This window comes from Oppia nitens, unplaced genomic scaffold, assembly GCF_028296485.1.
Source record: "Oppia nitens isolate AA-2021 unplaced genomic scaffold, nextdenovo-longstitch-racon4-pilon3 scaffold12_pilon_pilon_pilon, whole genome shotgun sequence".
NCBI lineage: Eukaryota > Metazoa > Arthropoda > Arachnida > Sarcoptiformes > Oppiidae > Oppia > Oppia nitens.
In genome coordinates, this window is record NW_026533191.1 from 511838 (window position 1) to 525556 (window position 13719).

The window sequence follows — 13719 nt, forward strand, 5'->3', positions numbered from 1 at the left end:
TCTATTTAGAGGAGGTCCAGGCTATGGTTTAGGTGGTGGTCTACCAGTCGGTGGTCGGGTGTTCAACAATTTCGGTGGTCCGATCAATGCTGCCGTCCACTCCACCCGTACCTACGAAGTACTGCCCGTCCCCGTCCACTACGAGGCTGCCATTCCCCAGACCATCGAAGTACCGGCCAATGTCCAGCCAGTAAACATGATCTTCCGAACCCAATCGAGTCCATTGAACTTACAACAAGTTCACACACCGTCGGCACCCGTCTACCAGAGTAGCCGATCCGAAGATCAGCCGTCGGTGTTGACCCACGAAAACTATAAGCCCGTGATTCAGGAATATCGGGAAACTATTCAGCCGTTCCGCCGAATCGAACAACGCATCCAACCGGTCATCGAGACAGTACATACCGTAGTGGCCAAAGGTGACCACTATAGACAACCCGAACCCCAATTGTTGGCCGGACCCGCAGTTGGTCTACCATTTGCTGGCGGCAGAGCTGACTATAAATAATATGTTTTGTTATAATTAATTAATGAAAAAAACATTTTTTCGACACTAAATTTGTTATTGTTTTTTATAAAAAAAATAATTTTTAATTATTTTTTTACAAAAATATTTTCATATTATATACAAATTATTAGTATATATATAAATATATTTTTATAAAATTAATTTTACAAATATTTTTATATCATTATATTATATAAAAAAATATCTAATTGAAAGAAATAAAATATATTTGATTTAAAAAAAACTAATTTCTAATTTTATTTACTTAAAATTTAAAGATTATTAATAATATTAAAAATGATTAATTTTTGAACACTAAATTTGTTATTGTTTTTTTAAAAATATTTTTTATATATAAATATTTTTATATTATATACAAGTTAATAGTATATATATATATTTATAAAGTTAATTTTACAAATATTTTTATATTGAGAAAATATCTAATTGAAAAAATAAAATATATTTGATTTAAAAAAAACTAATTTCTAATTTTATTTACTTAAAATTTAAAGATTATTAATAATATTAAAAATGATTAATTTTTGAACACTAAATTTGTTATTGTTTTTTTAAAAATATTTTTTATATATAAATATTTTTATATTATATACAAGTTAATAGTATATATATATGTTTATAAAGTTAATTTTACAAATATTTTTATATTGAGAAAATATCTAATTGAAAAAATAAAATATATTTGATTTAAAAAAAACTAATTTCTCTTTTATTTAATTAAAATTAAAGATTATTCATAAATGTTAAAATGATTTGATTAAACCAATTGATTTATTTTTTTTATTAATAATTTAATATGTATATATGATTATATATAAAAAAATATTAAACAATAAAAATAAAATCAAATAATACAGTTATAATATTTTTATCATTAGTAATTTACTATTAATAGATATATATATAAATTTACTATTAATTATCACTCAATATAAATTACTGTATTTATATGTACAGTTATATTGTACAGTACAGTATAATAGTAATAATAATAGTAATGATATTAGATTATTTAAATTATATTTAAAAACTTAATTAATAATATTATTTCTACACATATTTCATTAATAATTAATCTCTGATTTGTATTTTAGTGTAATAGTAATAGTTATAATTTTTTTGAAATATAACTATTAATATATAAATTTATATAAAAATTTATACATATTTTTATAATTAAATGATAATAATAATAAAATTGTATTTTATAATTAAATTTATTTTATTACGTTTTTTATATTATATAGATTTTTAAAATTAAAATATAAAAGTATTTCACATACTATTGATTATATCTATATTGTATTTTATGCTTAAATTTTATATGTTAAATAATATATATTTATTTATTGAAAATAATTAAATTAAATTGTTATTTAAATAAAATTTACAACAAATAATAAACAAATTTAAACAAAAATAATGTTATATACAATTAATTAGACAATAATTGACTTTTTAATTTTAGTAAATATATATTGGATATTATTTTAACAAAATAAAAATTGCCAAATAAATAGATTAATTAGTAATAAATTTTAATATATTAATAAAAATACTAATTTTTAGTTTTTTTATATAAAAATAATAGGTGTATTATCTAATATATATATATATTAATCATTATATAATACATATTTTGATAACTAATTTACAGTTTAATAATTTATTTAATGATCAGATATATAATATATTATAAGTAAAGTAAAGACACAAAAAAACAATATTATTATTGGCATCAAAACAAGTATTTTTAAAAATATTATTATTATTATTATTATTAATGTACTGTATATGACGTCTATGAAAATTATATAATAATATATTAATATATATTAATTATAGTTTAAATTATTTAAATGATAGACAAAAAAAATTAAAATAATAAATTATTCAAAAAACAAAAAAATTATACTGTATATTAAAACTAATAATTATAATTATTTATTAATATTATATTATATTTTTTAATGCATTAAGTTAGAAAATAATTAATAAAAATTATTGATTTTATAGCCATATAATATATATATGCAAAATAGTAAACAATTTTTTTATATATAACAATATACTGTATATAGATACAGTATATTATGTATATTTTTATGTACCTAATAAATAATTATCTTTTTTTAGGTAAAATATTTATTGACGATATATATATATAAAACAATTAATATATTTTAACTTTTATTATTATTATTATTATTATTAGTAAACATAATAATTACAAGATATAAATACAATATTTTATTTATCAATAATGTCATTATATTAATAATATAAATGTTTTCAATAATATACTATAAATAACAATTTTATTTACAATATTTTTACACAAAAAACTGATAATACAATAAAACACAAAAATAAATAAATAATTTGTTAATAATAATATTTTTATGTAATATAGTTAACTATTTATAAATAAATAGTTTTTTATATCGTTTATCTATAACAACAAATTGATTTTTATTAATTATATAATTACTACTATTATTATTATTAGTAGATTTATTAAATTTATGACATATATATTGTAAAATTATCTTGAACATATTTTTACAATAGCGTCGCCATATATAACTAAATATTGATATTTTCAACAACAAAAAAAAAAATTATAATTAACTTTATTATTGAATTAATTAATTTTTTAAATAATGAAAAATATATAAATACTTAATATAAAATTGCAAAATAGGTTTACGTAATTCCCATAAAAACAATATCATAGCAATAGTATAGCCTAGAAATATAGTCGATAGACATCCCCTATAAAAGTCGCCTAAAGTTATAATATTATTATCATCTAATGAAATGTCAGTCAATTGAAACTCATTTCCATCTAATATTTCCTTAACATATGTTTGAATGATTAGACTTAATATTATTGATCGCAACTGTGTTTGATGTCCTATTAGTTGACATTCAAATGATCGATGCATACTATGATATATAAATATATAGCATATTATATATATATATAATATTAATTTTATACCAACAAAAACAAAATTATTTAATAAACATATATATATATACAGTAGTATTGCAAGTATTGGTATATATATATACCCTATGTTGTATACATTTTGGGGGAGACTATTAGGGTTAGAGACAGGTATTACATTCAATTAGTTTATATATTAATAAATATCTTGATAAACCATATATACTGTATATTGAATTTAAAATTGATCAAGGGCATAATTTGTATAGATAATATTTAATAACTCAACATTATTCTAATTAATCAATTTTTTTTAAAAAAAATTAATTAATTAATAGTAAAATTATAATTAGATAATATAGCATCGACATAGAAAATAGTTGACTATTATCTAGTTAATTTTTCAATTAATTTAAAAAATGACAATTTTTTTACAAATTATGTACTTGGTCATTTTTTCAACAACAAAAAAATTGAATGTATGTTTAATTAAGATATTTAATATATATATATATATATATAAACTCCAATACCTGTCTCTAACCCTAAAAACTATTCCCCAAAAAATACATACACCATATCTATACCCATACTTGCAATACTATATACAGTACAACACCAAAAAAAAAATGATAAAATTTATAATACATTTTCCTAATGATTGGCCAATAGTTGCTACGTTTAGATACCGGATAATTGCCATACGTTTGCATATATTTCCGATCACTTCGGACCAAATGCGAGCCACGGAAACAGTCGACATACATCTGTGCCAATTCGGATGACATCAACAAAACCGTCCGACCATTAAACAGATCCATAAGCAGCTGATTGTTAATCCAATCCATATAACCGGTTTTCGTATCGATTTCTATGGATTCCTCGTAAGGTATGAGCCGAAAATATATGGATGCATATAAGTTAATGTCTAACGATCTGAGATCGGCCAGCGATGGTCGGCCGGCAATCATCAGACTATCGTCGGCTACCAAATCATCCAATGTATCGACCAATCGGTTGGGTTTTAGTTTGAAAAACGAGTTCAATAAAACACTTGAATAGGATTTGGCCATAAAATTGGCACAAATTATCCACAGAAATACCAGACAGTATAGCGCCTGGCGTTTGTAGACTAACTGAGTCCTGAAATGGGAAAACCGTTTCAAATGGACGTCCGTTTGGTTCAATAGTGTCCGATAAAACTCCATAAATATACTAATAAATGTTAAACGATTATTGCATAATAGTTTGATTAGATAGGCGTAAATTGTTTGTAACATTATTAGCATAATCCAACACTATAAAACAAATAAATTAATTAATTAAAAATAATAATTTTAATAATAATAATGTACTAATAATAATATACTAATAATAATGTACTAATAATAATGTACTAATAATAATGTATTATTAATAATAATGTAATAATAATAATACTGTAATAATAATAATAATTTAATAAAAAAATTTTATTTATAATATACTATATAATTATAATATTATTAAAAAAATTATATACATATATATATATAATATATAACAATAATTGTTTTTAACGTGTTTTTTAAAAAAAATTATAATTTTAATTTACAATACAATATATTTAGTTAGACAATGATTAGTTAATTATTATTATAAGTTAATTTGACTAATATATATATTATATATAATAAATATTTTAATAATTAATTTTTTTATTTATTTACCGTAATTGATAGCATAGTAAAATAGCTGAAATATGTGCGATCCTCTGTATAAATCAATGCTGAAATCATTTCAATTTGAAAATATTCATCAAACTGTATCATATCTGTATCTGAATAATTGAACTGGCTAAATTTTGTTGTAGATAAACAAGTACCATTTGCCTGGGGGTGGTGGGGGGGGGTAATTAAAATTTTATTATTACAAAAAAAACAAATTTTTATATAATATAAAATAAATATTAAATACAGTAATTATCAATATGAAATTATTAGCAATATTTTTAAATAATAATAATAATAATTAGTATTATTTATTAGGGGGTGGAAAATAAATATTAAATACAGTAATTATCAATATCAAATTAATTATTAATATTTTAAAAAAATAATAATAATAATTAGTATTAGTATTATTTATTAAGGGGGAATAAATATTAAATACAGTAAATATCAAAATATTATTAATATTTTAAAATAATAATAATAATAATTAGTATTATTTATTAAGGGGAAAATTTTTTTAATTAATTAATTATCAATACATACATGTATAGCATCGGCACAATGTTTTTCAATTGTAACATTCAATTTGTTTTCGCACATTAAATATTTTAGAAATGTTGCATCAAATGATGTAAAATGAACTTGCTAAATTATTTTTTTAATTTAAAAAAAATTAAATAAATAAATAAAAATAAAAATTATACATAATTGAAAAATATATATATATAGCAATTAATTACTTTTAGCATTATTTCTATATTAACAAAAAATATAATAATAATAATATCATACATCATGTCTGGCCATTGCACCGACAGCTATATTATCTATACATTCAATATGTTTGCCGCAAATTTCATCGATATTATAATTTTCATATGTTATCCATTCAATTGAAAATTTATTAAATAATGGTCGGGCATGACGTTCAAAATAACCCATTATTTATTATATGATATATATATACTATATATATATATATATATATTAATAATAAAATTTATTTAATTAATTTAAATTTAAATAAATAGTATGTTTTATTTTAAAAAGTAATGCAAAAAAATAATAATATTAGTAATAGTAGTAAATAAAAAATTATTATACAAGATATTTATAGGATTTATATAAATAGTTATTATTTTATTTATAATAATTATTTTTATAATAATAATACTTTTAGATTTATATTTTCTATTATCATATGATTAGTATTTTTTGAATATCAAACAATAAATTCATTGAATAAAAAATTATAATATTATGTAAAAATAAAGTTACATTTTTTTATGATACTGTACTCTACGGTACAATACATTGATTTAATATATAAACTTATAACTGAAAACCGATAAATTGATTTTATTTTTAGTTTATTTTAAATAGATTTATTTAATCATTTATTTTATACAATAATCATTAAATTCAAACAACAATTATAACAATAATATTAATCATAATATTAAAAAAATATATTAAGTAATAAAATCATTTAATTAACATAAATTTTACTAAAATATTATATATTTGAATAATTTCATTGAATGATTAAATATATGTATTGCTATATAATAAATAATTAATAAATATATATTATTATTGCAAAAATAAAAATAAAATGGATATTCAATATTAAAATACTAAATTATATTATTATAAATATTTTAATTTAATAGTAATTAAAATAATAGATTATTTTTATAATTAAAACTACTATACTGTATTATACTGTACAATATTTTTTTATTATTAAATAATTATAGTAACTTTAAGTATAGCAATATTATTATTATTACTTTATTAAAAATGTAATTAAAAAAAATATGTAATTAAATAAATACTTTTTCAACTAAAAGTCATGTGACTTAATATATAATTTTAATTACATATACTCGTAATATACTGTATATATATATATATATCGTATATATAAATATAAATAATAATAATAATAATAATGTCTGTAATTTTTTTCAAATCAAGTCATGCATTCAAAACATTTATTGATAAAATGCACAATAACTACATTAATGTTTACGATAGGTATCGGTATTTAATAGATATATATATATATATTATTTGCTATTTTAAAAAATAAATTAGATATATTACAAAACAATAAAGATAATTATTATAAAAAAAATAATTATATGCTATCCTAATTAGCTCAGGTATATGGCTATCGACAGGAAACACTGGAGGACAGGATGATTGATGACAATGATATCATTGATTATAGATATTCAAACGGTTAGCAAACAATATATATATATATATATATATATATATATATATATCTGTATATATATATCTGTGTATATATATCTGTATATATATCTGTGTATATATATCTGTGTATATATATCTATATATATATCTGTGTATATATATCTATATATATATATATATATATATATATATATATCTGTATATATATCTGTATAATATCTGTATAATATCTGTATAATATCTGGATATATATATATATATCTATATATATATATCTGTATAATATCTGGATATATATATATATCTGTATAATATCTGGATATATATATATATATATATATATATATATATATATCTGTATATATATACCATTAAATTTTAAACCTAACTGTTCATCCATAGATAAGTAAACTTTTTTGTTTTGTTTAATTGTTTTTGTTTTGTTTGTTAAATAAAAGGGATAAATAATAATAATAATATCAATGATATACCAGTGATTGATATATTCAATGATAACGGTTGCAACAATCAGGAGGGGGAGGACTGCTATAGTAGTATAAAGTCGTCGACAATTGTTTCATCAGATTGTCTGACAATCGATTCAATTGATGATAAATTGGTGACAACTACTACTACTACTACTAGTAGTAGTAGTAGTAGTACTGATTATATTGAACTTGGTGCAAAATCAATTACCAAAAGTATTTATAATTTTTTTTTTATATAAATAAAATTAATTTTAAAAAAAACTGTATTTAATTAACTAATTGAAGAAAAAAACTCTTCAACAGAATCTTCGACTGGAAAAGAGTTGACAACAACTGAGAAATTGTCGACAGATATGACAACAACTGAAGAATTGTCTGCAAGTATAACAACAACTGAAGAATTATCGACAGATATGACAACAACTGAAGAATTGTTGGCAGATATAAGAAAAACTGAAGAATTGTCGGCAGATATAACAACAACTGAAGAATTGTCTGCAAGTATAACAACAACTGAAGAATTATCGACAGATATGACAACAACTGAAGAATTGTTGGCAGATATAAGAAAAACTGAAGAATTGTCGGCAGATATAACAACAACTGAAGAATTGTCTGCAAGTATAACAACAACTGAAGAATTATCGACAGATATGACAACAACTGAAGAATTGTTGGCAGATATAAGAAAAACTGAAGAATTGTCGGCAGATATAACAACAACTGAAGAATTGTCTGCAAGTATAACAACAACTGAAGAATTATCGACAGATATGACAACAACTGAAGAATTGTTGGCAGATATAAGAAAAACTGAAGAATTGTCGGCAGATATAACAACAACTGAAGAATTGTCTGCAAGTATAACAACAACTGAAGAATTATCGACAGATATGACAACAACTGAAGAATTGTCGACAGAAATAACAACTGAAGAATTGTYGGCAGATATAACAAAATCTGAAGAATTATCTGCAGGTATAGGAAAAACTAAAGAATTGTCGACAGATATAATAACAACAGAAATAACAACAACTCAAGAATTGTCGACAGATATAACAAATTCTGAAGAATTGTCGACAACTGAGTCGACAACAGCAGAAGTGTCCGATCTTATGGCTGAAAACAAGAAGAAATCAGTGGAAAAACAGTCAAACAGTGACAGTGAGAGTGACATCAATACCACAGTGACAGTCAGTAGTGAACAGTAAGAAAATTATTAATATTATATAATATAAAGTATATTAATATATAGATAATAAAATAATTTTTTTAAATTTTTTTTTAAATATATATACTTTTAGAGACATAACAACAACAACAGATCAGTCATCAGACATCAGTGGTGTCTTAACAAAGAAGAAATCACTAGAAAATTACTTAATTAGTGAACAGTAATTAATTAATTTAAAAAAATTTATTTCAACCAAAAAAAATTACTAAATAATTGATTTAAAATAATTTTTTTGTGTATATTTAGTGAGACATCAACAACAACGACAACAACAATTGAATCGCTGATAACAACAGCAACTGATGAGACAAATGGTTTTATGGCAGTAGTCGTGAAAAAATCGGTGGAAAATCAAACCGGAAGTGATATCGTTGATGATATTACAGCCACTGATATTGAACAGTAAAAAACACAGACAAAACTTATATTAGTTATCAAAAAAAAATTTTTATACAAAAAATATACATATTTTTTAGAGACATAACAACACCAACAGATGAGTCGTCAGACATCAGTGGTATCTTAACGACGAAAAAGAAGAAATCACTAAAAAATTATTTAATTACTGATAGCGAAGAGTAATTAATTAATTAAAATTTTATTTCAAAAAAAAATTATTAAATAATTGATTTAATATTTTTTTTGAGTATATTTAGTGAGACAACAACAACAACAAAGACACCAACAATTGAACCGATGATAACAACAGCAACTGATGAGACAAATGGTTTTATGGCTGTAGTCGTGAAAAAATCAGTGGAAAATCAAACCGGAAGTGATATCGTTGATGATATTACAACCATTGATGATAAACAGTAAAAAACACAGACAAAACTTATATTAGTTATCAAAAAAAAATTTTTATACAAAAAATATACATATTTTTTAGAGACATAACAACACCAACAGATGAGTCGTCAGACATCAGTGGTATCTTAACGACGAAAAAGAAGAAATCACTAAAAAATTATTTAATTACTGATAGCGAAGAGTAATTAATTAATTAAAATTTTATTTCAAAAAAAAAAATTATTAAATAATTGATTTAATATTTTTTTTGAGTATATTTAGTGAGACAACAACAACAACAACAACAACAAAGACACCAACAATTGAACCGATGATAACAACAGCAACTGATGAGACAAATGGTTTTATGGCAGTAGTCGTGAAAAAATCAGTAGAAAATCAAACCGGAAGTGATATCGTTGATGATATTACAACCATTGATGATAAACAGTAAAAAACACATACAAAACTTATAATATGATAATAAAAATTAAAATAATTAAATTGTATTAAAAAATATATATTATTTTAGAGACATAACAACACCAACAGATGAGTCATCAGACATCAGTGGTGTCTTAACAATGAAGAAGAAGAAGAAGAAATCACTAAAAAATTACTTAATTACTGAAAGCGAAGAGTAATTAATTAATTAATTAATTAATTAAAATTTTATTTTTTAAAAAATACTAAATAATTAATTTAATAATATTTTTTGCATATTTAGTGAGACATCAACAACAAAGTCACCAACAATTGAACCGATGATAACAACAGCAACTGATGAGACAAATGGTTTTATGGCTGTAGTCGTAAAAAAATCAGTGGAAAATCAAACTGGAAGTGATATCGTTGATGATATTACAACCATTGATGATAAACAGTAAAAAACACAGACAAAACTTATATTAGTTATCAAAAAAAAATTTTATACAAAAAATATACATATTTTTTAGAGACATAACAACACCAACAGATGAGTCGTCAGACATCAGTGGTATCTTAACGACGAAAAAGAAGAAATCACTAAAAAATTATTTAATTACTGATAGCGAAGAGTAATTAATTAATTAAAATTTTATTTCAAAAAAAAAATTATTAAATAATTGATTTAATATTTTTTTTGTGTATATTTAGTGAGACAACAACAACAACAACGACAACAACAAAGACACCAACAATTGAACCGATGATAACAACAGCAACTGATGAGACAAATGGTTTTATGGCAGTAGTCGTGAAAAAATCAGTAGAAAATCAAACCGGAAGTGATATCGTTGATGATATTACAGCCATTGATGATAAACAGTAAAAACAGAAAAAACATATTAGTTATCAACAAAAATATTTATAATTTTATTTTTATTTAGAGATTTAATAACAACAACAATAAAAACCAGTGAAACATTGATAACAGATTTATCGACAAATCAATTGACAAATTGTATATATTTTTTAAGTTTTTAATTTTTGTTTGTTTGTATTTCTATTGTATATATCATTTAAAATGTACACAAAAAATATGATAATTAATTAATTTTTATAAAATAATATATTTTTAGCCATCGATGAGATAACCACCACAACAACAGATCAGACAAGTCTTATAATAGCTTTAGTGAAGAAAAAGTCAAGAAAAAGACATTCAGGCTATGATAAGACCACCGATGATGACGACGAAGACGACAACAACAACCGTGAGGACAGTCAACAGTAAACTAAACTAAAAAAATTAATTTAATTAAAAAAAATTATATTTTTTTTCTTTTGTTTTTAGAGACTTAACAACTATTGAACCACTGATGACAACAACGACAACAACGACAGATGAAACTGAATTTATTGTTAAAATGAAGAAAAAATCCATAAGAAGTTATAGCACTTCCGATGACGACAACACCGATACCGGCGAAGGTATTGAAGATATTACAGATCTTACAGATATAACAGCTATTGTTGGACTAAAAAGTAAAAAGTGTGTTATAATTAATAATAATAATAATACTAATAATATTGTATATAATTAGTTATTTTTATATATATATAAAAAATCAAATGATTTTTTTGTTGTTGATATAATAATACACTTATAATTATTATTATTATTATTATTATTATTATAACTCTCAGAAAATCTAAAACCATTTCGACAGATGATTCAACTGTAGAGTCAATTGAAGAGTCAATTGAAATAACGACTGAAATCTCAACCGAAGAGTTTAGTCACGAATCAACTGAAGACTCAACTGAAGAGTTAACTCAAGAGTCGACTAAAACATCAGCTGAAGAGTCGACTAAAACATCAGCTGAAGAGTCGACGACTAAAACAACGGAAAGTATGTATGAATTAATGTTAAATATATTTATATATAATTTTTTTTTTGATAATTATTTTAATTATTAATAATTTTTATGATAATTTATTATAAAAAACAAAAATTATAGCTAAAATAGACATTAAAACAATGACTACTACTACCGATGAATCAAATATTATGGCCATAATCGGCGACAAGTCATCAAATAAAAGTCATCATTTARACAATGATATACATAACGACATCAATGCCCTAAACCAGTAAATTATTAATAATTAATTATTATATATATATAWATATATACTTTCATTAAGAGATTTTTTTCTCCACCTAATAATAATAATTATAATTATATATATATATCAGGGTTAAGCAAGGTTTTGGATTTTATGGGAGGGGGGGGTGGTAGATTTTTATTGGATTTTTAAACAGCAATTTTTTCAAAAAAAAAATCAAGGGGGTGTCATTAGAAAATTCCCGAATATTCCCGTATAAATTCCCAGGAAAACTAGATAAATTTTCTCAAAATATAAATAATTTTTAAAAATTTTGATCTTAGGGGTGGGTATTTTCGACCTTCCCCCCCCCCCCCCCAATGCTTAACACTGATATACTGTATATATATATACTTTTATTTAATTATGAAATTTTTTTCGCCACCTAAATAATAACAATACTGTATATATATATATATATATATATATATATATAATAGTAATTCAACGACTAATGCGGAATCGTTACATAACGTATCAGTTGATGACATTGTCGTCGCTGACGATGACGGCGGAAGCGCTGATGGAAATACTACCACAACATCGACAACAACAACAACAGAGCCTCAAAGCAAGTTTGAAAAGTTAAAGAAATTATTTAATCAAAACAAACAACAAAAACAAACTGAWAAWMAAWTACMAGAAACTAATGATAATATCGCCAACAAAGACAATAATAACAATATTATAGATAAGCTGAAGACAAAAATCAATAAACTGAGTAACAGTATCATCGGTGGTGGTGTCGGCGGTGCTGGTGGTATAGGTGGCAGCAAATTGATGCCATCGTTGATGAGACGATCGCTGCTGGACTTCATCCGCCGACTCTATCATATCATGAAGAATGTCGTACTTCAGGATCTGAAACATATCGACAAACTAACSAAACATAAGAAGACATCGCCGGCCGCATTGGTGGCCGCMCGAAAAAAATGGCCAACAATTACGTACAGATGGCCAATGTTTCCYTRCAAATGGTCGAAAGTATTGACATCACTGATAAACGTTATCTACCGTCGCTGACCGTCTCGGTTAACGATACTATCGGTGCATTGAGAGCCGTCCGACGGGCCATCGAAACATCTGTCGGTAGTCTACGGCTGCARTTGAARGAAGCGCTGATCGRTAGCGATATCTTGGCCCAGGAAGGCGTCCAATTGGTGGCCGCCGTCTCGAAATTGATGTCCAAATCRCC

At 23.1% G+C, this 13719-nt stretch overlaps 1 protein-coding gene and 1 long non-coding RNA gene across 2 annotated transcripts; both read left to right on the forward strand.

Moving 5' to 3' along the window:
• Positions 1 to 7156: 7156 nt before the first annotated feature.
• LOC128956036 (uncharacterized) lies at positions 7157 to 8026 on the forward strand. Its single transcript, XR_008484502.1, has 3 exons — positions 7157 to 7234; positions 7358 to 7441; positions 7879 to 8026. It is a non-coding gene; the product is annotated as an uncharacterized LOC128956036 (long non-coding RNA).
• A 39-nt stretch (positions 8027 to 8065) lies between these two features.
• On the forward strand, positions 8066 to 12513 carry LOC128956537 (mucin-22-like). The gene is made up of 17 exons (XM_054302261.1): positions 8066 to 8121; positions 8212 to 9115; positions 9213 to 9302; positions 9389 to 9544; positions 9619 to 9720; positions 9799 to 9957; positions 10032 to 10133; positions 10214 to 10381; positions 10464 to 10571; positions 10659 to 10814; positions 10888 to 10989; positions 11069 to 11239; positions 11302 to 11375; positions 11494 to 11644; positions 11709 to 11906; positions 12062 to 12267; positions 12377 to 12513. The coding sequence occupies exons 2-17, from the start codon at positions 8262 to 8264 to the stop codon at positions 12511 to 12513; spliced, it is 2934 nt and encodes a 977-aa protein (XP_054158236.1). The 5' UTR covers positions 8066 to 8121; positions 8212 to 8261.
• Positions 12514 to 13719: the final 1206 nt, after the last annotated feature.